The sequence below is a fragment of the Nerophis lumbriciformis genome, linkage group LG21, assembly GCF_033978685.3.
Source record: "Nerophis lumbriciformis linkage group LG21, RoL_Nlum_v2.1, whole genome shotgun sequence".
Classification (NCBI taxonomy): Eukaryota; Metazoa; Chordata; class Actinopteri; order Syngnathiformes; family Syngnathidae; genus Nerophis; species Nerophis lumbriciformis.
Window position 1 is genome coordinate 15,487,501 of NC_084568.2, and position 27,915 is coordinate 15,515,415.

General features: G+C 37.0%; 1 protein-coding gene across 5 annotated transcripts in view; it reads left to right on the forward strand.

The window, feature by feature from the left end:
- The window catches only part of cep192 (centrosomal protein 192), a 104,707-nt gene that overhangs the window by 68,813 nt on the left and 7,979 nt on the right, over positions 1-27,915 (forward strand). For 4 of the 5 annotated variants that reach the window (XM_061982844.1, XM_061982843.2, XM_061982846.2 and 1 more), the window contains 16 exons: positions 1,535-1,714; positions 1,798-2,058; positions 2,123-2,244; positions 4,506-4,612; positions 4,892-5,039; positions 5,242-5,332; positions 5,446-5,524; positions 6,406-6,529; positions 9,690-9,795; positions 9,869-10,094; positions 12,536-12,612; positions 14,146-14,241; positions 17,129-17,248; positions 20,676-20,770; positions 20,878-21,004; positions 21,136-21,194. In XM_061982844.1, coding sequence (XP_061838828.1) covers positions 1,535-1,714; positions 1,798-2,058; positions 2,123-2,244; positions 4,506-4,612; positions 4,892-5,039; positions 5,242-5,332; positions 5,446-5,524; positions 6,406-6,529; positions 9,690-9,795; positions 9,869-10,094; positions 12,536-12,612; positions 14,146-14,241; positions 17,129-17,248; positions 20,676-20,770; positions 20,878-21,004; positions 21,136-21,194 — 2,018 coding nt within the window. Of the gene's footprint in view, positions 1-1,534; positions 1,715-1,797; positions 2,059-2,122; positions 2,245-4,505; positions 4,613-4,891; positions 5,040-5,241; positions 5,333-5,445; positions 5,525-6,405; positions 6,530-9,689; positions 9,796-9,868; positions 10,095-12,535; positions 12,613-14,145; positions 14,242-16,354; positions 16,397-17,128; positions 17,249-20,675; positions 20,771-20,877; positions 21,005-21,135; positions 21,195-27,915 lie in introns of those variants that run through there. The other variant, XM_072915559.1, reaches the window with a different exon arrangement.

A 27,915-nucleotide genomic window follows, 5' to 3' on the forward strand; every position in this document is an offset into this window, starting at 1 on the left:
GTTCAATATTTATATAAGTGCAATTGTTACTAACACAAATTGAGAGTCCATTTTATTTTTGTTTGTTTACCTATTTAAGATAATTAAGTTTTTGACCTTACCATTACAGTGGTACAAAATGATAAAAAAAATACCACAGCACTGTCAAATATTTTTATGGATTTTTGAAGGGTTACTTGCATTTTTTATAATATAATCCATTAGTTTGGCATTAACTTTGTTTTAAGTTGCATCAAAAAGGCATTAAATTAGATTGGTTGATTCCCGCAGAAACCCAGATTGTTATAATCTTAAAGGGGAACTGCACTTTTTGGGGGAAATTTGTGATCATTTTAAGACAAGAAAACACATGGTTGTTTTTTTTAGTCCACTTACAATGGAGCCTATTGGTGTCGCGCTATTCTGCCTATAACGCCCTTAAAAACATCCAAACATCTCCATTATCATCACCATATGTTACTGCTCGCTACGACCTCACTTCATTTGACCCGATATTTAGAGAGGCACATCATGTTTTTACATCTGAGCGGTCCACAAATTGACCATTAATCCATGAACGACAAAGTTGGACTTATTCGCGCATCGCTAAGTAACGTATTTGATTGACATAACGATTGCCGTGCTTCTGTGACCGTGACGCTAATGAGAAAAAGGATAGGTTTGTTTGCAGTTGATTTCCTGCTACCAATATTAGTCTCATCTACAATTCATGTCTGCAGTTGTTTTTATGGTATCAAGTTCATATTTAAGTCTCATTATTTAGCTGCATATGTCCCTGTTGTTCAGCAATATTAGCTAGCAATAGCATGATTCAGTATGCATCTAGTTTATAAATACTATTAAGGATGTTTTCTTGATGCTAACATATATCACCAATTACGCTATAATGTAGTCATCAGTGTCGAATAAAACACTTGGCATTCCCGCACAACAGCAACTAAGCTTTTAGTTTCTGTTATAAAAATGAAGAATGAAAATACGATAGATTGGACTAACAATCACAATATTTATTACCGGGACTTAACATGACGTTAGTTTATTTGCACAACCAGGTCTTCGTAGTTATATTTAGGCCTAGCAACCACAAAAGATCTCTAGTCTTTTTTTTATGTTTTTTTTCTGCTCTCAAACACTACTAATATAATAGAGAATAAACTCGTTTGCATCACAAAGTTTCTCAAACAAATCAAATGTTCAAACATTTTACAAAGTGATCTCTACAGACCCGAGCACGGTCTGATTGTATTCCACACGATGATGAAAGTGATATTTTTAAGAGCCATTTACTTCGACACACTTTCCTTTTTTCCCCTGACTATTATATTTATGAACCACTTCTTTCGGGACTCCATGAAAGCTCATGGAGCTCAACACCCAAGAACGGCATTTTCTTCTCAAACTGTACACTCACTCACTTGTTTTAATGCTACGCTCAAGCTGCTTGACCGTCATGTGAATTAAGCCGCGAAGAAGAAAAACTGATATGACGTCATATGCAACCCAGCAATTAGTAACAGAAGGACTTGTCTCTCAGCTGCAGAGTTTGTTCAGTCCAGAGGCTCGTCTAACCCGACATGGAGAGCTCTCCATTCGCCCAAGAGAGGATGTGACCGTCCACCTGCTCTTTGCCCCCACCAGGGTGGCCTGCATGTTAGCCAAGCTGGAGATCAAACAGTCTGGAGTGCGGACATCTCAACCAGGGGTTAAATTCACAGTGAGAATGTTCTCCTCTTTCACTTCCTGCCATGTTTTGGGTCTTACATTTATCAGTCCACAAGTCTTTTGCTCTCCGCTCAGATTCCACTTTCTGGCTACGGCGGCACCAGCAACATCATCTTGGAGGACCAGAGGAAGCAAGCAGACAACTATGTGGCGACAATGCCAGATGTGGCTGTTAACGGTGTCAGCAAGGCGTGTCTGTGTGTGAGGAACACAGGATCCAGAGCGGCTTTCATCAAAGCCTTGGTCTTCTCTGACGTTCCCTCTCGAACACTGATGGACCCGACTGTCGTCAGTGTGGCACCGTCACAGTTTGTCCTGAAGGAAAGGACGCAAGAGGTAGGAGAGTAAAGACACTTGACGGTGTGGACTTTAAGGTGGATTACAATAGCTGCTTTTTCAGGTGGTCACAGTGCTCCTAAAGTTCACCCAGAGGGAGCAAAGGCTGTGTCAGTCAGAAACCCCCCAGCTGGCCACTCTGCTGCTGTTCTGTGGGGATGAAGTGTCCAGACAGCAGTACAGGAGGTGAGACCTTGCTCTGGAACTCACTCACACTTCTATCATTTATACCAGGGGTTCTTAAACATGTTTGACCTCGGAGGCCAATCTGCTGTTATCTGTCAGAGCATACTGTACATTGAACGATGCATTCTCTTCTATACTGCAAAGGTATATTTCCAGTCTTATTTGGAGTGGTTGTGATTATTCACGTGAGAGAAGCACAAAAATAAAATAACACCTTATTACCTACACAAATGTAGTTGTGGCTGTGATTTTGAGAGTATCCCTCAAGTAAGCAAAAATCCATCCAAAATATAGTTTATTTATATGATACAATTTTTTTATTCAATTAATATACTTTATAACATTTATATTATATATATTTATTTTGTATATTTTTTAAATTTTTTTAATAACTTGTAAATATTTTGTAAACAATTATTTTTTATGTAATTATTTATGTCAAAGCCAATGGAAATATGGCTTTGTAACGTAACACAACATTATTGCATGTTGTATTTCTATCCAATGTTAATTAGTGCATATTGCAATTTCTTGTATACTATATGAGTTTTACATGTCCAGGTTGTTGTATTATACTATATGTAAGACGTGTGTAAAGTTTTTAAAACGGACAAGTTTTCCTAACAGCACTACATTAAAACAAATGTATATGAGCTTTTTGTTATTGGCCACACACAATAAGCTACATTGACTTGAATGCTATATTGTATTAAGGCTGGACCATTATGGCAAAAATAATATTCACGATTATTTTTGATTGATATTGCAATCACAAATTACACGATTATTTATTAATTTTAAAATGTAAGTATTTATTCTACCACCAAAACTCAACTTAAATGTAGTTTAGAAAAAAGAATATAAATTAGTAACGAATAAACCAAAGGTAAAATAATAGTAATAACAATATATTTGAACAACAATAGCGATATAAAAAAACTTTCTGTTTTAATTGTTTTTAATTCCGTTTTTTACTTTTTACACTTAATTTACCACTATATAGTGTGTGCTTTCTGTGTCAAATATTTTTTCTTAAAATATTTGTTAAATTAAATGCAAAAATCCCCACGTTTATTGGTGTAATATATTTTTGGACAATTTTGACCAGTATTTTAGGGATAAGCATAATAATTGTGGTATTGTATCAGTAAGTGCTTTAAGTACATTAGGCTTGTGTAAGGTACTTTTTTAAAAACCTTTATTTTGTTAGCGCAGTTAAACCTGATGTGGCGCACAGCGCTATTATTATGAAGGGAGGAAGTGTGATTTGCTGTTCTCAGCTTGACAAGTAAAGAGGCGACTTGACGCACTATCCATTCATCCATTTTATACCGCTTGTCCCTTTCGGGGTTGCGGGGGTGCTGGAGCATATTTTAGCTGCATTCGGGCGGTAGGCGGGGTACACCCTGGAGAAGTCGCCAGCTCAAACACCTCAAGTTGCGGCTGCTGTTTTGATGATGTCTTTCACAACAGCACAGGCAGACGAGATGTGTTGTGGATTGTTCTTGTTAGCTTTAGCTTCGTAGTTTAGTCGCTGTTTCAAGGTGCTGTCTCCAGATTGTTCAGTTTAGAACGGGGCGGTTGAATGTGTCGGGGATGAATGAGCGGTATCAGATATATTATTTTCCCAAACAAATGTTCCTTCTCCTCACAATGAAAGCATTTGACTCACATTTATGTCAATTTCCCTGATATTCTGCGTTATACAGCAGATTCCGTTTTATTGGCCAATTATGTGACTCCGTCCGCAGTTAGTGAACGCAGAAATCATATGCCTTACTTTTTTCAAAAAAGTAAGGCATATGATTTGAGTGATTATTGATTAGGCATACTAGCGCTGTGTCAAATAAAAAGTAGCAACCATGATGAGGTCCCAAACTTCTAGTAGATGTGGCCTTTTTTTCACTCATTCGCTTCTCATCCGTTTCACCGTTATGAGCACCGGAATTTGCATGTACGTTGCGTGGACCATTAATCTTTTTTTTTCTTTGATTATTATATTTTCATGATCGTGAGAAGCCATAATTGAAATCAAAATTCGATTAATAATCCAGCCCTATATTGTAAATTATATTTTTACATTTGATATACCTAACTAAAGCATCATATCTCTGCTCCTCTTAAGAGATGTGTCCATGCTGGATGTGTCCGTGCTGGATGTGTCCCTGCTAATAATACTTGGGCAAATTGTCATTGTTTGTGCAGCTATACAAGGCTGATAAGTTTACAGATGAATACGTCTTATGTTTTGTGTGTTTCAGACTACTTCGAAGCAAAGCACATGTTGGACAGAACGTTCTGGCCGAGAATAGCGTGCTAAAAAACTTGGAGTTTGATGAGAAGTTCCTGGGAGAGGAATTGATTGAACGTAAGAACACATGAACGACAAGGAGCAGGAAACTTCTTATAGTTTTCTACTAACTGTGTGTAGTTGATACTTGGTTACAACTTATTAATTATTTGTACTGACCATTTTCCCTTAATGAATATACTGTGATGCATCAATACTCACAATTGTATTTCTAGTATAACCCCTTTTTCTGTCACAACTTGCTATAATAATGATAATGAATTTAATTATTTATATTTGTGGAATTAAATGATTGTGATATTACAGTACATGTTGTCAAATGTAACTTTCTCGTAGCGTTCGATCTGCCTGAGCGGCCAAATGAGGCCCACATCTTCTATGGGCACATTAGAAAGGTTGCAGTATTGTTACTGGGCGGCACAGAATGTGAGGACAGCACTGAGTTACCGCTGACGTCTGCTGAACAAGACGTGCTGACCGGCAGGTAACATCTTACCTGAACATGTCAACCATACACACCATCGTATTACAGCGCCCCTTTGTTTGAAGAAATAATTGAATCGGTGGTCATGTTTCTATTGCTGTGTTATCAGACAAATTCCCTCCTAACTATGAGATTATTATGATTGGACTACATGACATGATCATTATTGCACTGCAGACCTTCTGTCATGTTTTTTTGCTAGTGGTGTTACAAATGGAAATATGACTTTGGACGTGCTGCCTGTGAGGGATCTTCAAGGTCCAGCAATGAAACCTACAGGATCCACCTCAAAGGTTCCATACGCCTTTCAAAACTTGGAGTCTTATCAATAGTTATAATATAATCCTTGTTAATTAATTGACAAATAAACAGTATATATATGTATATTTTTTGGTATACTTCACAGACCTCAGAGGCATCACACAAACAGTCCGAGTCATGGACTTTACGTCCAGAACTACTTGTCCTCGGAGTTCCGACAAATGGTAAGGGATTTTAAAAACATATTTGAATGTACAGGAAATGCTGTTCACCTAAACCAGTGATCTTAAACAGGGGGTCCCCAACCCTCAAAGAGGAACTGCACTTTTTTTTTCACAATCATGAGGAGATATTTACCGGTATATCTTTCAGCACAAGGCTTGTCTTCCCCTTTTCGATGATGAATTAATTATGATCCTCACTCCTCTGAAAAAAAGTGCAAACAAGATGCTTGTTTTTCTGTCTACAGGTGTAAGCTAAATGTCAAAGATGCCCAACTTCACAGTTTATGGCCACAACCTTCTACTATACAAGTGTGAGGCATGGTTTATAATGTCGCACAAACTTTTGATTGATATTAAGGATACATTATTAGTGTTCAGGAATTAAGTGTGCCGTTACAAGTTATGAGAGGAGAAGAGGATCTTATTCTTCCTGACTAGTCTGGGACAATATTTGAAGGTAAAATGCCTGAAAGACAGCAGTATGGGTCAAAGAAAGCACTGTAAACATAACTACTGTGTTAGTGGTGTAGCGGTGCATGTGAACACTAAACCACATCTGATTTTTCCGTACAGAACCTTTCAAACCATTAAAAAATATACAGTCATTATTTATCAATTTGTAATGAATTTGGACAGTTACCTGCTGGCAGTTTGTAGTTTTTGTTTCATTTTAAAAAGCATAAAAGCTATTTGGATACAAATTACGCAGTTGAATGTTTTATATTGTGTTCCATTACTGTACCCATAATGAACTGTGACACTAAAACCCAGCTATGTACTAAACCGTGATGATGGTGTACAGTTACACCTTGTTAAAAGTGGAGTATATTTGATTACTGTCTCTCCGTCAATGATGGTAGTAGATAAGTTTGTGGTTGCAGATGCTGTGGCCAGCACCAATCAGGTACAGATCAAGAACAACACCTCCAGAGAGCTGAGCTTTGACTTGTCCTGGCCTGCTCACTACCTCACCATTACGCCTCAGCATGGACTCATTGAACCACAGTAAGATACAACACCATCAAATCCACTCCTGTCTCCGGGCTGCACAGAAAAACGATATATAAAGTTACGTATTGATTGCTGATACTTTCCCGTGAGTCCAAATAGACAGCACGAGATGATGTATTACAAGACAACACTGTCATCAACTTAATGTGGTCATTTCATTCACTGTAGTGAGCTATGAAACTTGTATTATTGTGTCCTTGCATTGATGTTGTCATTGATGTGTCTCATGATGCAGTAGTTCTGATATGACAGTGAAAACACGTATTGTATAGTTTATAGTAAATCGTGTACGTCAGGGGTGTCCAAACCTTTTCCGCTGAGGGCCGCACACTGAAAAATCAAAGCATGCGTAGGTCATTTTAATATTCTTAATTTTCAAAACTTTTATAATATAAATATATATTTTTTAACCTTAATGGCTCCCCGGGACTCAGTCATAAAAATGTTAAAAATAGGTCGTATGTATGGGTGTTTGTATGAATATATATACCGGTGTGTGTGTATATATATATACAGGTAAAAGCCAGTAAATTAGAATATTTTGAAAAACTTGATTTATTTCAGTAATTGCATTCAAAAGGTGTAACTTGTACATTATATTTATTCATTGCACACAGACTGATGCATTCAAATGTTTATTTCATTTAATTTTGATGATTTGAAGTGGCAACAAATGAAAATCCAAAATTCCGTGTGTCACAAAATTAGAATATTACTTAAGGCTAATACAAAAAAGGGATTTTTAGAAATGTTGGCCAACTGAAAAGTATGAAAATGAAAAATATGAGCATGTACAATACTCAATACTTGGTTGGAGCTCCTTTTGCCTCAATTACTGCGTTAATGCGGCGTGGCATGGAGTCGAAGAGTTTCTGGCACTGCTCAGGTGTTATGAGAGCCCAGGTTGCTCTGATAGTGGCCTTCAACTCTTCTGCGTTTTTGGGTCTGGCATTCTGCATCTTCCTTTTCACAATACCCCACAGATTTTCTATGGGGCTAAGGTCAGGGGAGTTGGCGGGCCAATTTAGAACAGAAATACCATGGTCCGTAAACCAGGCACGGGTAGATTTTGCGCTGTGTGCAGGCGCCAAGTCCTGTTGGAACTTGAAATCTCCATCTCCATAGAGCAGGTCAGCAGCAGGAAGCATGAAGTGCTCTAAAACTTGCTGGTAGACGGCTGCGTTGACCCTGGATCTCAGGAAACAGAGTGGACCGACACCAGCAGATGACATGGCACCCCAAACCATCACCCAACCTTGCAAATTTTGCATTTCCTTTGGAAATCGAGGTCCCAGAGTCTGGAGGAAGACAGGAGAGGCACAGGATCCACGTTGCCTGAAGTCTAGTGTAAAGTTTCCACCATCAGTGATGGTTTGGGGTGCCATGTCATCTGCTGGTGTCGGTCCACTCTGTTTCCTGAGATCCAGGGTCAACGCAGCCGTCTACCAGCAAGTTTTAGAGCACTTCATGCTTCCTGCTGCTGACCTGCTCTATGGAGATGGAGATTTCAAGTTCCAACAGGACTTGGCGCCTGCACACAGCGCAAAATCTACCCGTGCCTGCTTTACGGACCATGGTATTTCTGTTCTAAATTGGCCCGCCAACTCCCCTGACCTTAGCCCCATAGAAAATCTGTGGGGTATTGTGAAAAGGAAGATGCAGAATGCCAGACCCAAAAACGCAGAAGAGTTGAAGGCCACTATCAGAGCAACCTGGGCTCTCATAACACCTGAGCAGTGCCAGAAACTCATCGACTCCATGCCACGCCGCATTAACGCAGTAATTGAGGCAAAAGGAGCTCCAACCAAGTATTGAGTATTGTACATGCTCATATTTTTCATTTTCATACTTTTCAGTTGGCCAACATTTCTAAAAATCCCTTTTTTGTATTAGCCTTAAGTAATATTCTAATTTTGTGACACACGGAATTTTGGATTTTCATTTGTTGCCACTTCAAATCATCAAAATTAAATGAAATAAACATTTGAATGCATCAGTCTGTGTGCAATGAATAAATATAATGTACAAGTTACACCTTTTGAATGCAATTACTGAAATAAATCAAGTTTTTCAAAATATTCTAATTTACTGGCTTTTACCTGTGTATATATATGTATATATATATATATATATATATATTTCCCAATGCCTAAACCTCTAGATCAACTTTAGAGCATTCTGTTGATATAATGTTAAAAATGTTTGTTTTATGCCCTTTTTGTTAATGGCAAAAAAAACACAAAATATTGTCTACCCAAAAAATTTCACGCTGTAATATTAGATGTGAACTAATTTGAGCCTCAAATAGATCAATAGCAACATTGATTTTGATTTATTATTATTTTTGGGCAATGGCTTTTTTAAAGAAAATAACAGCCTGCATGGCAGCTTTGTGTTATTAGAGTCAAAATCGCAACTTTTTCTCGTTACAAAAAAATCCCACAAAAATTCTCTGGGGTCCAAAAATTAAAAAAATAAGTCATATATCATTTTGTATTACCGGTACTTTAAACGTTTAAATCTCTAGATCAACTTCAGATTTATCCGTCGATTATACGTTCTTATTCATTTTTCATGTTTTTTCTGCATTGTTTTCTCATAAAAATATTTCAAAGTGGAATATTTGATATGAAGTGATTGCAGACTTGAATAGGTCAATAAATCATAACAATTTTGATTCATAATTATTTTTTGAGCAATTACTATTTTAAAGAAAAATAGCCTGCATGGCAGCTTTGTTTTATTAGTCATTATGCAACTTTTCCCTTTGAAATTTCAACTGTATTATTTTTTTCTCCCACTTTTTTATGTTTACTTAAAACATTTTTTTTTTATATATATATATTTTTAGTATGTGGCATGGGCCATTAAAAATTAGCTGTTGGCCGCAAATGGCCCCAGGCCACACTTTGGACTCCTGATGTACATCATGGAAACAGTAATGCTTGAACATGCAGAGAAAAAACCACCTTGTACAATTTACCTTGTTTGAAAAGTAGTAGGAAGAATCCGAACTTGATCCTTCTCAATGTATCAGCAATTAATGTTTGTCTATTCTCTTTTAAGTGCTATATATCTCATACAGTACATGCTGAACTGCGTAGACAGGTGTGGCATGCATAAATTAACAAAGTACATGTTGTTGTTTACAAAGGAGCCACCTCCAGATTTTTATCACTCCCAACCGTTCACTTGCCAGCAAGACTACCATGCTCCCTTGGAGTGGACAGATATACGTGCAATGTGATGATCAGCAGAAGGTACATGATTTTATAAACAAGCCAATTATTTGGGAAAGATGGTCAAAAACAGATCAAACTTGCTTTTGAACAGTTTATCAGGATCCAGATTCGTGGAGACCTGGCACTGGATGTTTCTGCTGCCCCAGCAGATTCCACTCTGTCCGCCCTCAGCCCTCAAGCTGCCACTCCATTGTTGCCTTCAGGGAGGACAATCTCCAAGGCAGCACTTAATACACCTTCGCAGCTGCCTGAAGATCTGATCCATTTCAGCAACAAAAACATCAACTTCCCCAACACGCCCTCAGGAGAAACATCAGGTACTCTACCAGTAACTTGTATTCAATGCTCAGCGATATTACGGTGCGGGAATAAGTGTTTCATCCTGGCTGGCTTTGTACATTAAGTCTACCACCTTCATGAGATGAAGGTACATATTTTTATCCAAACAAACAAAGGTTAATTTGTATTTGTATCATTATCTAGGTAGGTAGGTTAGATGTTTCTTGTAGTAGTATTACTTATAATAGTGTTTGCGTAGTTTCTTCTAGTAGTGTATTGTTTCTTGGCGTTGTAGTAAATTGTAGTTTTTTTTCTTGTAGTATATTGTATTTGTAGTAATGTACTGATAGTTGTAGTGTTGTTTTAGTAGTTTCTTGTACTTTTAGTTTGAAGGGTTTGAAAAATGCATGTAACAAGAAAAATACAATATACAGAACATTCATAACTAAAAGATCTATAGAAGCAGAAAATAGTAAAAAGAATGTAAAAACAAGCAAACTAACACACTACGCACATGTAGAAAAGAACACTACAGTCAATTATTAGAAACTAACAAAAACAACATAACAAAATAGGGCATATTAAATATAAAATATTACCCAAAATACTTTCTAGACGGAAATATACAAAATGACAACATGGACAAAGTAGTTCAACGCTTGAATAACTACTTTGTAAATACTGGAATTCATCTGGAACAAAGATTCAAAGATGATGGATCAGTTGAAGACTGAAATGAAACCATAGACCGAAATCCCGACTTGATGTTTCTCAACAATGTGACAAAAGAGGAAATAATCAAAGTTGTAAAGAAATCCAAATCCAAGACTTTCAACTGACTGTCACGGAATAGTTATGGAAACGATGAAAAAAGTTATCGCATAAATTTCACAACCTTTAATCAGTAATCCAGGCAAATTTCAAAACAAAATAAAAATAACAAAAGTTGTACCAATTTAGAAGACGATAAGGCACAAATACCAATTTACTGAAACAATTTTCTAAAATAATAGAAAAATTATTAAATAACGGATTAGACACATTTATATACAAAAGTGGAACTCTCCCGGATAACTAATTCATCAGATACAGAACCAACATTTCAACATTGATTGCATTATTGGAAATAACAGACAATTACCAATGCAATAGATGGTAAACAATGACCTAATTGATGACTTTATTTGCTGTAAAAGTGACATTTTGTTGTCAAAATGTAAAACAATACTGTTAACAAACTCCAACACTTAACTTAGTTTAAATGCCTGAAACATTATTATTTAAAAAAACAAGTAAAGAAAAACAAACCAAAATAAAAAGTGCAGGGAGTTCCTTGGCACAGTAGCATCTCCTATAAAGCTAACTGTAAATAAAAATTTGGAGAAATAAATGGCATCCTGAAGTTTAGTATCACTGCTCTCCATACAGGTTGAAATATTATTAACCCCCTAATATCAACTCAGATGGATAAAATGATTCAAAATTCATAAGTGTTGCTATTGACAGACCGATCAATTAGCAATATTACCCTTTTTTACAAAATGCAAAAAGTTATTAAGACATTGTCATGCAGCGATATAAAGTACAAAGCGTAAAGTACAAATCATCAGGAGCACTACTTAGGTAGAAATATCATAGGTTACATTATTAACATCTCTTTCAAGGCATGGTCGTACCAATTCATATTTTGTATTATAATGCAATATTAGGCAGCCTACACACACACACACACACGTAAATATGGCAGCATACACAAAATATTTCAGGGATACAAGTCTCGCACAACTGTGCTGTTCTGTTCTGCAGGTTCTCGTGTGGCTCACACTATTCTCTTTCCTCTTCATGTGTCCTTGCAATAAAACTAGACTGAGCTTAGTTTTAAGGTTTTTAATCTTTCTCAATCACACAAACATGCTTCTACTCTAATGGACTCTTTCTATATTGATATTTTTTGCCGCTTTGTTTGAAGTGATTCACAGACACGTCGCGAGGTACTAGCCATACTTTTTACGCAACCTAGAAAAAAGACGTGACGGCAAAGTCCGCCTTATTAGTAATGAGCGCGCCTTCATTCCAAACGTGTGCACTTTTGCCTGACTTATGCCGGGTCGGCGTGTGCACAGACTGGATGGGAGAATACGAACAAGAGAAACGTGCGTAACTTCCAGCACGTAAAAAAACACTTAAATGCAAACGGGAGAAAAAGCCCATAATGAGTTGAAATTAGGGGTACGTTCCTAAAAGGACATGACGCGTTTGTGTTTCAGTGACACATAACTGCTTAGCGGAGGTCAGAATGTATACTGGTTGGTAGAAAATCATCAAAATGGAAGTACTTTTCTTAACTACTGTATGAAAGGGAGTAAACTAGGATCAAATGCTGATTTTTCGCCATGTATGACGCGGGACATTTTACAGTAGAAGTTGCAAGTCATGATGTGTCAGTGGTTTAGATTGTCTGTCTGTTCTTGCACTGCAGAGGAACACCTGGAGGTGGAAAATGGGGAAGTGGAAGTAAGATGGTACCTATCATCATTTGCACCTACTTATGTCAAGGTGATTATTTCATTATTTATGTTTTATTTTCTCTTGTGTGAATGTATATATCACGAGTGTCCAAACTACTAAATGTGGCCCTTCTAATTGGCACGCAAGACGTCATTAGGAATCTTGCCAGCAGGGAGATTGCATTGATTCTAAGTCTAACATATTTAGCTCTGCATTTTGTCGTCATCTAGCAGACATGATGAGTTTTTCCTGGTCAATTACCTTTTATTATGCTCTGCATGCGCAGCAATTATTTATATGACCCAATGCAAACAACCTTCTCTTGTCATGGTGAAGAAAAAAAATTCCAAACAACACAATGTCAACAGACATGGTCACTGAACATTGTGGATATTATAAAAAACGACTAATCACCATAAACATTTCTAAATTACACCCATCCATCCATTACAAAGCATGATGGGAAAAATCAAAACACTCTCCACACTTAACTATCTTTGGCGCATTTTAGCTGCTGGATATTTCTGATTGATTACAAAACTTTAAGGAGGTAAACAACGTAAAAGTCGAACTTTCACATACTCTTAATATCCAAATATATTTATTATACAGTATATCCATCATAATATAATATGTACACATATATATATAATAATAATAATAATAATGGATTAGATTTTATATAGCGCTTTTCTATTATTACATACCGGTACTCAAAGCGCTCACAGAGAAGTGAGAACCCATCATTCATTCACACCTGGTGGTGGTAAGCTACAGTTGTAGCCACATATATAAATATATATAGGCTCTCTCTCTATGTCTATATGTATATGTGTGTGTGTGTGTGTGTGTATGTATATATATATGTATATATATATATACATACATACAGCCCTTTGAGACTTTTGTGATTTAGGGCTATATAAATAAACATTGATTGATTGATTTATATATATATGTGTATGTATGTATATATATACACACGTAAATGTGTGGGTATGTGTATGTATATCTATATATATATATATATATATATATATATATATATATATATATATATATATATATATATATATATATATATAATATATATATGCATGCATATATATATATATATATATATATATATGCATGCATATATATATATATATATGCATGCATATATATATATATATACATATACATATGCATGCATATATATATATATATATATGCATGCATATATATATATGCATGCATATATATATATATGTATGCATACATACGGTATATATATATATATACACACACACATACACACACATTTACATGTGTGTGTGTGTATATATACATACATACATACATACATACATACAGTTATCTATGTATATATGTTACTTTACATGCAGTCGGTTTTCGGCCCTCAACCAAATTTTTTTAGCCCAATGCGGCCCCCAAGTCAAAAAGTTTGGACACCCCTGGTATCTACTAGCTATACTGTTGTTTTTAGTGTCCCTCTGTAGGCAACACATACATCTTTTTCCACAGGTGAATCTTTGAATATATAATGTTAATATAATATATTGTTCTGTCTGTCCTCAGGGGGTTGACAACACTTCTGATGTATTTCGGGCCACCTACACTGCTTTCAGGTGCTCCAAAGTGTCAGGCAAGTTGGGAGTACATGAGAAAATGCAGGTAACCACAACCACACAATTACATCTACCCATGTTGCATTCATTACTAGTGTAGAACTGTACGCCATAATCATGGTTTTGTACGTACTTCTTTTTTAATAGCAAGTTTTATTTTGTCTACAGTAAGGGAACAAAATGCAAAACAAAACTGCTTAGCTTTTTTTTTTACACTCAATTTTTTTTTTATATCTGGCAGGTAATCATCCAATAAATACAATTCTCACATAAATAATACAAATAACTATTGATTACTTTGGTGAAGTGTGAAGACAGTAAGAGTCAGAAGAGTATGAATGAAGAATATTTCTGTAGTAAAGTTTATGATTGGTTGAAGTACAGCAATAATAGTTTCAGTTTATACTCCATGTCTACTGAACAATGGCAGCACACTGCTTTCATCTAATCCCTGTATTTTACCTAAAATACCAAGTGTTGCACTATAGGACACTTTGACCACAGAAGAAGCTTTTCAAGCTCTGTTTTCTCCTTGGCAATATTGCTAGCTTTGACTCCTGCTAGCCAAAGAGTGAATTGTATTTCAGTTGAAAACCTGCACTTTTTTATGTACAGATTACAAGGAAAACCTATAAAAGCAAATATAAAATCACAAGTTGATTCAATGTTATTGGGGGAAAAAGGCTTTAAAATATTGCAACTTTTGCTGCATCTTTTTAAATGAGCAGTCGCAAATTCAGGCATTTTTAGGTCACAGCATTCACAAAAAAAGCCCTAAAAATCCTGGGGAGACAATTCCACAACAAATTGACTATGGTCTCAGGCCTACAGATATCATGGAAAGCTATGTGGATGTAAAGAAATGACTCATACACTCTTTAGAATAAATACTTTTTACTAGATTTAAGTGATTGATCATCACTGAAGTGGTCTTTTTAAACTATCTGGTCTACCACACCTTTTTCTGTACTCACAAGTACAAAAGTATGATGTACATTATTTCTTTAGATTTTGATGGTACAGCAATTAAATATTAATCATGAAGGACAATGCTGTAATTTGTGCATCAATAACATATTGATGTGTTTGAGCAATCAGACGTGACGTGACGTCAATTCAAGGCCAGCATTAACATACCGGTAGATCATACATGTTTTCAAAAGTCAATCTTTGTTTTTGATGTGAAAATGTTGTTGATTGCTTTATGAAACTTATTGATTGTAACAGCTTAGCTTCTTTATCAACAAGATAGTAGTAGCGGTAATAGAAAGTATTCTCATAGTGCTGTAGTTGTAGTAGTAAAACTTATTGTCAATTGTATACTTTATAGTGGTAGTAATAGTAGTAAATAATAAATGATAAATGGGTTATACTTGTATAGCGCTTTTCTACCTTCAAGGTACTCAAAGCGCTTTGACAGTATTTCCACATTCACCCATTTTCACACACTGATGACGGGAGCTGCCATGCAAGGCGCTAACCAGCAGCCATCAGGAGCAAGGGTGAAGTGTCTTGCCCAAGGACACAACGGACGTGACTAGGATGGTAGAAGGTGAGGATTGAACCCCAGTAACCAGCAACCCTCCGATTGCTGGCACGGCCACTCTACCAACTTCGCCACGCCGTCCCTAAAGTAGTGGTAGTAAAAGTAGACAAAGTAGTAATTAAAGTAGCAGTAAGTAGTAAAAACGTTGAAGTAATATTAGTAAAAGTAGTAGTAAGAAAGGTCGTAGTAGTAGTAAAAATATTTTGTCATGCTGTTGTTGCAGGTGCCTGTTACTTTTCTACCAAAGTGGAAGGAGTAGCAGTACTACTACTAGTAGTAGTAGTAGTAGTAGTAAAAAGGTGTTTTATGCTGCTGTTGCAGGTGCCGATTACCTTCCTACCAAAATAGTAGGTAGTAAATGTAAAGTATTAGTAGTAAAAAGGTGTTGTCATATTGCTGTTGCAGGTGCCCATTACCTTCCTATCAAAGTAATTGTACTAGTAAAAGTAATAGTAGTACCGGTAGTAGTAAAAAGGTGTTGTCATATTGCTGTTACAGGTGCCTATTAACCTCCTACCAAAGTGATAGTAGTAGTAGTAGTAGTAAAAAGGTGTTGACATATTGCTAGTAAAAGTAGTAGTAGTAAAAAGGTGTTGTCATATTGCTATTGCAAGTGCCTATTACCTTCCTACCAAAGTAATAGTAGTTGTAGAAGTAGTAGTAGTAGTGAAAAGGTGTCATATTGCTGTTGAATGTGCTTATTACCCTCCTACCAAAGTAAGAGTCGTAGTAAAAAGGGGTTGTCATATTGCTGTTGCAGGTGCCTATTACATTCTTACCAAAGTAATAGTCCTAAAAGTAGTAGTAGTAGTAAAAAAGTGTATTCAGTTACAGGTGCCTATTACCTTCCTACCAAAGTAGTACGGTAGTAGTAAAAATGTATTTTAATATTACTGTTGCAGGTGCCTATTACCTTCCTACCAAAATAATAATAGTAGTAGTAGTAGTAGTAGTAGTAGTAGTAGTAGTAAAAAAGTGTTGTCATATTGCAGGTGCCTATTACCTTCCTATCAAATTAACAGTAGTAGTAGTAGTAAAAAAGTGTTGTCATATTGCAGGTGCCTATTACCTTCCTACCAAATTAACAGTAGTAGTAGTAGTAGTAGTAGTAGTAGTAGTAGTAAAAAAGTGTTGTCATATTGCAGGTGCCTATTACCTTCCTACCAAAGTAACAGTAGTAGTAAGAGTAGTAGTAGTAAAAATGTGTTGTAATAATGCTGTTGTAGGTGCCTATTACATTCCTACCAAAGTAATAGTAGTAGAAGTAAAAAGTGTTGTCATATTGCAGGTGCCTATTATTTTCCTCCCAAAGTAATAGTACCGGTAGTAGTAAAAGTAGTACCGGTAGTAGTAGTAGTAAAAAGGTGTTGTCATATTACTGTTGCAGGTGCCTATTACCTTCCTACCAAGAGACAGAGGCGACTATGTTCAGTTCTGGGATTTGGAGTGTCATCCATTGTCTGAACCCCAGCAGAAATCCAGAATCCGCTTTCAAGTCAGTGGAACGGTGAGGACAATTCTACCTAGACCAGAATTGAATACTGTACACTTTACATGGAGAACGTTTTCGTTGATCATGTTTGACTGTTTTCCAAAGTGTCAAACCTATCTCGAGGGGCAAAGGCGCTCTTTTTCCTATTCTTTCCTGCCTGGCAGAAACTTGCCTTGGATACTTTTTGGGCAAATAATTCATTACAAATGTAATGTATGTTAAAGTATTGTTACAACTTTTAAACAGCATGTAGCAGCAGTGAAAAATAGAAACTGGATGACAAGTGGTCACTGCTTTGCGCTGTGAAAAAACAAAGTAGCAGAAAGGTTGAAATGAAGGCTATAAGTCACAAACAACAACTTGTAGAGTGGAACTTAAATTTACAAACTTAATTGGTTCTCAAACAAGGTTTGTAAATCGAAAAATGTGTATATTGAAGCTAATTTCTCAGTAAGAAACAATGTAAATATCAATTTAGAGTTTCAGTCTCGACAAAAGTCAATTTTTTGTGAAGGTTTGTAGACTTTGAACACAATACAACGTTCTATACAGTACTGTATATTAAACATAACAAGGAGGTGATGGATCAACTTTCTATTTTTTAACAAGCTAAAACAACATGCTGTTCTCTGTATGCACTGCTCTGCCAACATGTGCACGCTCACGGAATTCTCTTTGGTGCCCTCACAAATGATCAGAAATCACACAAATCCTTAACTTTAACAAGCAAAAAATTGCACTTGAATAAAAATCACAACCAAAAGCAATTAAATTGGATTTGTTTCTGTTAAGGACATGGTGGTCAAATATACAAAACCAAAGCAATACATGAAATTACTAAATAAAGTTTTGTGACCAAAATGATAACGGGTGTAATTATTATTGTGATATTGTTGAATGTGCTCAAAAAGTACTTATACACAAACTAAAATATTTTCATCAAGTTGTATTTTTTTGATAACTATAATAAATAGACACACAGTATACTTTTTTGGCAGAGGAAACATTAAATATTTTTCTTGCTTTGTAAGGGCCACATTTTCATTTGTGTGTTTAAATATGTTTATCTTCTTCCATTTTAATTTGTGAAGGGTGATTAGTTTCACTTTCAGTTTATGTGAGTTCAGTCCATGTTGAACGGAATTTGTGTTTGTCTGTTTCACCATGACACTGTCGAGTTTATCAATCACTTTGTGCAAAAACAGCTCATACTTTATGTTTATTGTGAATACTGTATCTTAGTTGTTTAGACAGCAATGTGTTTGTACGAGTTTGGATTGGGGAATAACATTTCATAATGGGAAAGACGTTAATGTCTATTGTTTACATGTTAGCATTTAAGCTAGCTAGCAAGCTAGTGCCAGTCTGTCCGTACGTATCAAAGTGCAGTTATGAATCGCGTTTTTTTAAACATTTTAATTTGATACGGTAATACTAACCGTCGGTAGTATTACAGCTGTTATCAAATGCAGGCAGCAGCAGAAACCGATGCAAAAGAGTGACCGCTCTTGCAGACCGTCTCGCTCGCCAAACATGCATATTGAAAAAAATACAAACTTCGATATGAACCTAAGAGCCGCATTAAACCGGGCAAAGAGAAGCATGCTGCGTCATCTCTATCCTCCTCCAAAACCGCAATAAAAGTACACCTCCAGGCAACTTCAACCCTAAACTAACACCCTCCCCGGATTGTTGTTAATAATCAAATGCAGATATTTTTCTTATGCCTTCTGATCTCTCTCTCTCTCTCTCTCTCTATGTCCACTACTTGCTGTACATATCCTACCAAGTCAGACCTACACTGCTGCAATATCCATTTCTCTGTTCTCAATTGTTGATGACTGATGATAACAACCAAACCTAACCCCCCCCCTTCCACACCCCGAATTGTAAATAATGTAAATAATTCAATGTATACACCCTGATGATTATCTTGTGTGATGACTGTATTATGATGATAGTATATATGATAGTATATATCTGTATCATGAATCAATTAAATGGACCCCGACTTAAACAAGTTGAAAAACTTATTCGGGTGTTACCATTTAGTGGTCAATTGTACGGAATATGTACTTCACTGTGCAACCTACTAATAAAAGTCTCAATCTATCAATCAATCAATGCTCGTCCAGGCCTGCACTATGTGATGCCAGAGGGCCAGGGACCCCACCTTGCCGCATAAGGAATTAAAGACACTTAATGAAGGTCAAGATGATTCACCCCCCCTTCTTTTCATTTTGCTATAACACAAACACACGCAGCTGCTGAAACCCGGGAAAAGCGTGAATGCTCTTGAAGCATGCCCATGGTGATTTATCGTTGCTGGTAAAGTTACAGACTTCATTTTTTATCATCGTCGGTTTAACTTATTGAATATCGTCCCAGGCCTAGCCTTTGTACAGTCTTCCATTAATATTTTCTTAACTCCCTAGTGATTCCCTCCTTCTTTCCATGTGTCAGGTTCAAACACTGATGACATCTATTAAACAGACAAGAAGCAAGGAATCATGCAGAGACAGAGTTAAATTTGGCTCAATGAGGAGAGACGTTTGGGCTGAACTCTAGTTACAGATCCAAACTACGCTCTAAAATCCTGCCCACGTCCTTCCTCTATTTATTTGGGAGGTCCCTGGTTACATCACTGAAGCTGTCGCTGAGGGAAGGGGGTAATCTCAACAGCCCCAGTTAGACACAATATATGACTATTAATGAAATGCAAATGTGTTGACACTTGTGATATCGCCCTGTCTCTGCTCTGTCTGCTTGATGTTCCCTTGGCAGTCAGCAGGCCGATTCAGGGTCTGAAAACACTGATACGAGACGACTTGCTTTGCACAGATAGAACATTTACAACTTCAGCACAATTGATAATAACTATAGCAACGGCCCTTAAGCATAAGAGTTGTGTGATAATATATACATAATTATTCTAACACCACTGTGATCTGTTGTCTTTTTGGGACACATTGAGTTGGTATAATGGCCAAAACTTGGCAAAAGGCGACAAAAATGCAGGAAAGGCACACACGCTGATGCGCTGAAAAGTGACTTGTGTACTGTACTGCGCAGTAAATGACACAGAGGGTTCCGCCTCCTCAAAAATGCAGCGCCCTGCTTTTTGCCTGCAGGCGTGACACAAAATGAATGACTGATTGAAGTGTTTGTACACAGAGACATAGTTCACACACACACACACACACACACACACAGGCATATTTGGCTCGATATAAATCGAAAAGTTCTCAAATAGAGGGTTTAATAAATTAAGGTTCCACTGTAAATGAATCGTGCTTCTAATAACTCCTTTGCATTCATAACGTTAAAAAGGCATATGTGTTATTGAAATATTTTGAGTGAATATATATTACAATGTGATGATGTTTTATTTATGTTTATTTTTGCAATGGAAGTAATGAAGTTGTGGCGTGTATGTGTGTAGGGGGTCAATAGTGGATCTGTGGTTGGACCTCAGGAAGGCGATTGCTCTTTGGTGAAAACTGAAGCCAGCGTGAGGTCCAGAAAAAAAAATAGCAGGTATGTTGTACTTTATTGTTTTGTGTAACATGAATTTTTCCATGTTGTAGCCAGCAGCATTTTATATGTTTGTTTACACCTCTTCTTTGAAAATGTGTCATTCTCAGCCAGGAGGATCCAGTCTGGAGAGGAGTTCACTCTGTACAGGACCTTTACACTTTTCCTGACACGCGCACAGGACAGTCCAGCTCGCTGAAAGTCAACATCCGTAACAACTCAGCGCACACACACCAGGTGAGTACTTTGACTGACTACTCGTGTCCTGTTTACTTGAACAACCTAACACTACGTAGTTGGAACTATTAACACTTGCTGTGTTTGGCATGACTGACATTTGATGTGTGGCTTCTATAATTGACTTGCAGCTGAGCTTTGTAAACCCTAAGGAACCTTTCTTCATCAAGCATTCCAAATACTCCCTCAGGTCAGTACTTCATGCTCATCAAATTACTCCAATTAACTTATTACAATGTAACATCTTCTTTATAGTCCTTGTACACATTTAATCTCATACTGTACATTTATGAAATACCAACTTTATTTATAACCACCTTTAAAAATCAACCACAGTTAAAGAACATAGGATACTCTCACATCCAAGCGTGCGTGTACTATATATATGTATATATATATCCATCCATCCATCCATCCATTTTCTACCCCTTATTCCCTTTTGGGGTCGCGGGGGGCGCTGGAGCCTATCTCAGCTACAATCGGGCGGAAGGCGGGGTACACCCTGGACAAGTCGCCAGCTCATCGCAGGGCCAACACAGATAGACAGACAACATTCACACTCACATCCACACACTAGGGCCAATTTAGTGTTGCCAATCAACTTATCCCCAGGTGCATGTCTTTATATATATATATATATATATATATGTATGTGTGTGTGTGTGTGTGTGTGTGTGTGTATATATATATACACATATATATACACACATTATTATTTATATATATATATATATATCCATTTTGTACCGCTTGTCTCATATATATATATACGTATATATACAGTATGTGTGTATGTATATATATATATATATATATATATATATATATATATATATATATATATATATATATATATATATATATATATATATATATACGTATATATACAGTATGTGTATATATATATATATATATATATATATATATATATATATATATATATATATACACATACTGTATATATACGTATATATATATATATATATATATATATATATATACCGGTACACACACACATATATATATATATATATATATATATATATATATATATATATATATATATATATATATATATACATAGGGATGGAAATATATCCAAATGGATGGGTGGATATATACAGTGGGGCAAAAAAGTATTTAGTCAGCCACCGATTGTGCAAGTTCTTCCACTTAAAATGATGACAGAGGTCTGTAAGTTTCATCATAGGTACACTTCAACTGTGAGAGACAGAATGTGAAAAAAAAATCCAGGAATTCACATTGTAGGAATTTTAAAGAATTTATTTGTAAATTATGGTAGAAAATAAGTATTTGGTCACTTCAAACAAGGAAGATCTCTGGCTCTCACAGACCTGTAACTTCTTCTTTAAGAAGCTCTTCTGTCCTCCACTTGTTACCTGTATTAATGGCTCCTGTTTGAACTTGTTATCTGTATAAAAGACACCTGTCCACAGCCTCAAACAGTCAGACTCCAAACCCCACTATGGCCAAGACCAAAGAGCTGTCGAAGGACACCAGGAGAAGAATTGTAGACCTGCACCAGACTGTGAAGAGTGAATCTACAATAGGCAAGCAGCTTGGTGTGAAAAAATCAACTGTGGGAGCAATTATCAGAAAATGGAAGACATACAAGACCACTGATAATCTCCCTCGATCTGGGGCTCCACGCAAGATCTCATCCCGTGGGGTCAAAATGATCATGAGAACGGTGAGCAAAAATCCCAGAACCACATGGGGGGACCTGGTGAATGACCTGCAGAGAGCTGGGACCAAAGTAACAAAGGTTACCATCAGTAACACACTACGCCGACAGGGAATCAAATCCTGCAGTGCCAGACGTGTCCCCTTGCTTAAGCCAGTGCATGTCCAGGCCCGTCTGAAGTTTGCCAGAGAGCCCATGGATGATACAGCAGAGGATTGGGAGAATGTCATGTGGTCAGATGAAACCAAAATAGAACTTTTTGGTATAAACTCAACTCGTCGTGTTTGGAGGAAGAAGAATACTGAGTTGTATCCCAAGAACACCATACCTACTGTGAAGCACGGGGGTGGAAACATCATGCTTTGGGGCTGTTTTTCTGCTAAGGGGACAGGCCGACTGATCTGTGTTAAGGAAAGAATGAATGGGGCCATGTATCGTGAGATTTTGAGCCAAAACCTCCTTCCATCAGTGAGAGCTTTGAAGATGAAACGTGGCTGGGTCTTCCAGCATGACAATGATCCCAAACACACTGCCCGGGCAACGAAGGAGTGGCTCCGTAAGAAGCATTTGAAAGTCCTGTAGTGGCCTAGCCAGTCTCCAGACCTCAACCCCAAAGAAAATCTGTGGAGGGAGTTGAAAGTCCGTGTTGCTCGGCGACAGCCCCAAAACATCACTGCTCTCGAGAAGATCTGCATGGAGGAATGGGCCAAAATACCAGCTACTGTGTGTGCAAACCTGGTAAAGACCTATAGTAATCGTTTGACCTCTGTTATTGCCAACAAAGGTTATATTAGAAAGTTTTGAGTTTAATTTTTGTTATTGACCAAATACTTATTTTCCACCATAATTTACAAATAAATTATTTAAAAATCCTACAATGTGAATTAATGGATTTTTTTTTCACATTCTGTCTCTCACAGTTGAAGTGTACCTATGATGAAAATTACAGACCTCTGTCATCATTTTAAGTGGGAGAACTTGCACAATCGGTGGCTGACTAAATACTTTTTTGCCCCACTGTATCCATATCCATAATATATATATATATATATATATATATATATATATATATATATATATATATATATGTCTTAATAAGGTTATCCAAAAAATAGTGCTCGATACCGTAGTAGAGCGCAATATATGTATGTGTGGGAAAAAAAATCACAAGACTATTTCATCTCTACAGGCCTGTTTCATGAGGGGGGTACCCTCAATCATCAGGAGATTTTAATGGGAGCATTCGCATACCATGGTTTATATAGGGCACAGAGTGGGTGGGTACAGGCTGGCGTAGGGGCGTGGTGATTGGCTCATGTGTTACCTAGGAGGTGTTTCCGTCTATGGCGGCATGCTGTTACAATTTCGCTGCGCTTGTTGAGGGATGACAGGTCTGGACGGTAAATAATAAACAGTTTCTCTTTCAAGATGCAACCTATGCTTGAAAGAGAAACTGCTGTTACAATTTCGCTGCGCTTGTTGAGGGATGACAGGTCTGGACGGTAAATAATAAACAGTTTCTCTTTCAAGATGCAACCTATGCTTGAAAGAGAAACTGTTTATTATTTACCGTCCAGACCTGTCATCCCTCAACAAGCGCAGCGAAATTGTAACAGCATGCCGCCATAGACGGAAACACCTCCTAGGTAACACATGAGCCAATCACCACGCCCCTGCGCCAGCCTGTACCCACCCACTCTGTGCCCTATATAAACCATGGTATGCGAATGCTCCCATTAAAATCTCCTGATGATTGAGGGTACCCCCCCTCATGAAACAGGCCTGTAGAGATGAAATAGTCTTGTGATTTTTTTCCCCACATATATATATATATATATATATATATATATAAATATAAATAGGGATGGATATATATAGGGATGGATGTATACACCCATCCATTTTCTACCGCTTGTCTCATATATGTGTGTATATATATATATATATATATATATATATATATATATATATATATATATATATAGGGATGGAAATATATCCAAATGGATGGGTGGATATATAGATATATATATATATATATATATATATATATATATATATATATATACAGTATATATATATATATATATATTAGAGATGCGCGGATAGGCAATTTATTTCATCCGCAACCGCGGCAGAAAGTCGTCAACCATCCGCCATCCACCCGATGTAACGTTTGATCATAACTGCATCCGCCCGCCATCCGCCCGTTGTTATATATCTAATATTAATAAAAAAATAAAAAAAAGGGTGAAAACTACGCGAATTGCACCTTGTGCAGACAAGATTTTTCGATCGGACACGGAGGAATTAGTGATGTAAAAGACCACGTTGGGACAAAAAAACACAAGTCTAATGCCGTTGCTAGCGATACAAGTGGAAAACTTTCAACGTTTTTCGTCGCCCAAACAGATTCTTTGGATGTGATAAATGCCGAAGTTTTATTTACGGAGGCAATAATTGAGCATGGACTTCCAATCGCACTGGCTGATCACATGGGACAGTTAATAATGTAATGCAACCTTTAAAAATCATTACGCGGTGATCGCGATCCCAAAAATAAACTTTTCTTGCATGATAATGTCCAGAAAAATTCGCTTTATATTACTATAGAGTCCTTTTAACGAATGAGTTTGATGGTTTATCACAAACCTTAAATGAAAGAAGTCCTTTGTTCTCCTGCAGCATGGCCTTGCTTTGTGTTTGGTGCGCCATCCTGTCGGCTGTATTTCACAGCACGACATACTGTTAAAAGTGTTTATACTATTTATACTTTCAATTAACAAATTGAAGTCTTGTGAAAGGTTGACAGGATAACTGGCATTAACTGTCAAAATAATTTCAAACTATTGAAGTTAGCTTACAGAATAAACATGTCAATCAACCCATATGATTTTTGCTGTAATATTTTTGTTTTGAAAAGTCACTGTGACTGATAGAAAAGTGATGGTTTTAGCAACATTTTAACCTGTCTGAATGCTAATAATCATTTTGCGAGCAAGCAGGTAAGCTGCGCGGGCGGAGCGCGCGGAGTGACCCATGTTACGAGCCCCCGGCCACGGGGGTGGCGGGCAGGTAAGCTGCTTACCTGCTGCGCGTGACGCCGGCCGCGGCGAAAGCGGACGAGGCGGGGTGTCGGTGCGGTGGGCGCGGTAGTGACCTTGGACGTGCGTCGGGCCCTTCTCGCGGATCGCCTCAGCTACGGCTCCCGGTGGGGCCCTCTCGGGGGAAGGAGCCTCGATCGGTCCCGGACCCCGGCGAGGCGTCCCTCCGCTCCGTAAAAGTGTCCATCTCTTTTTTTTTTTTTCTTCTGTTGTGGCATATGCTGCAGGTGCCTGCTCGTTTTTCGTATGTGGGTAACAACATTTAACTATGTATATATATTTCCCAATTGGTTTAACTGCCACCCGCAAAAAAAAAAATTAAAAAAAATATCTAATTAATCCGCCCGACCCGACCCGCGAGCGGATAAAATCTTATTTTTTTAAATTTCATCCGCCCGATCCGCGGATAATCCGCGGACTCCGCGGTTGTGTCCGCAAACCGCGCATCTCTAATATATATATATATATATGTGTGTACATACATACACACATTCTGGGGTTCTGGCTGGCTAAAATATTGTGTAAATTATTGTATAACATATTCTGGTCGAGTCCTCAATTACTAAAAGATTAGCAGGCTGAATATTATATTTTATTAATTAATAGAGAAGGTTAAAATATTGACATGCAGCAATATGAAGACCATTAATTTGTACAACATGTAATGCACAGAATATCAAGCATGAGTGCAAACCCCGACCGAGTCATACCAAAGACTATAAAAATGGGACCCATTACCTCCCTGCTTGGCACTAAGCATCAAGGGTTGGGGGTTAAATCACCAAAATGATTCCCGGGCGTCAAATGCAGAGAATAATTTCGCCACACCTTGTGTGTGTGTGTGTGTGTGTGTGTGTGTGTGACAATGATTGGTACTTTATTTATTCAGGTAGAAATATCACCAATTACAGCTGCGATAGTTCCTCTCGGACTAAACAGAGCCGAGCGCTTAATTTTCTTTTGGTCTCAGCGTGCGTTCAAGAGCGCACTGCTGCTATTAGATGGAGATAGGTGTGGACAATATTGGAGACACATTCACTTGTCCCACACTAAAAGTATACAGCGAAGGAGAAAACTATTTGATGTTGCTTTTATTTTCTGAGTACAGCGACCCATCAGCTGCTGTGACTGAGAGTTAATGATGTTAGGATGTGTCTGGAATGTTGTCACACTTTGTTTATAAAGTCTATAGTTTGTTTACCGGGATGCTCAGTCATCCGTCATTTCACTGCAAACTGTATGAGCGTTCAAATAACATCAATACTAGCTAAAATGTTTTGTCATCTCATCAAACTGAACGCAGGCTGTGAAGATTGTGTGAGAGGTGTCACTCCTGTTTATTTTTGTTGGCTAAACTGTTGTGTGAACCACATGATGTTGTTAAAGAAGAACGAAGCGTGTTTATTAGACTTTATCTTCATTGGTCAAATTGCTTTGTGTTTTATATTGATATCAAAAAGTAAACACAATGTTTTTTACATTTTGTGGATTTTTTATGTCACAAATGTATTACTTTAAAAACCATTCATGTGACAGCATTTTGTTAATATTTTATTGTCTATAGTTAATTCTTATACGCCATATTTCTGCTCAAACGCTTAATGGATCTGTCCCGATACAGCATCTACATGTACACAAATTAGTACATGTAAATGTGCACAAATACATCCCTTTATCAAAATGTAAAAATAGAAATAGAGGCATAATGTAATGGGAAAAACTGACACGTTGATATTACTAATGAGCAAAAACACAGATATTTGTCTTTAAATACGTAGATAATGTTTATCTAGAGCCTTTTTATTAGACATTACAAATTACATGATGGCGTCACGTTCACATCCCAACACTGTTTTACTTAACATAATAAATATAACCGTCATTGATAATCGTGATTTCAATATTAATAAAAAATAATCATAATTATTATTTCGGCCACAATTGTGCAGTCCTATATGTAACACTAGACCTCATATATGAACACTATTTTTATTTTTACTTAATTGTGTTTTTTTTTTTTTTGCCATATTACTTTCTTTATAATGCTTGTGTTTTCATATGCACATTCAATTTCTACTTGAGGTACAAGTACAGTGTTCTTA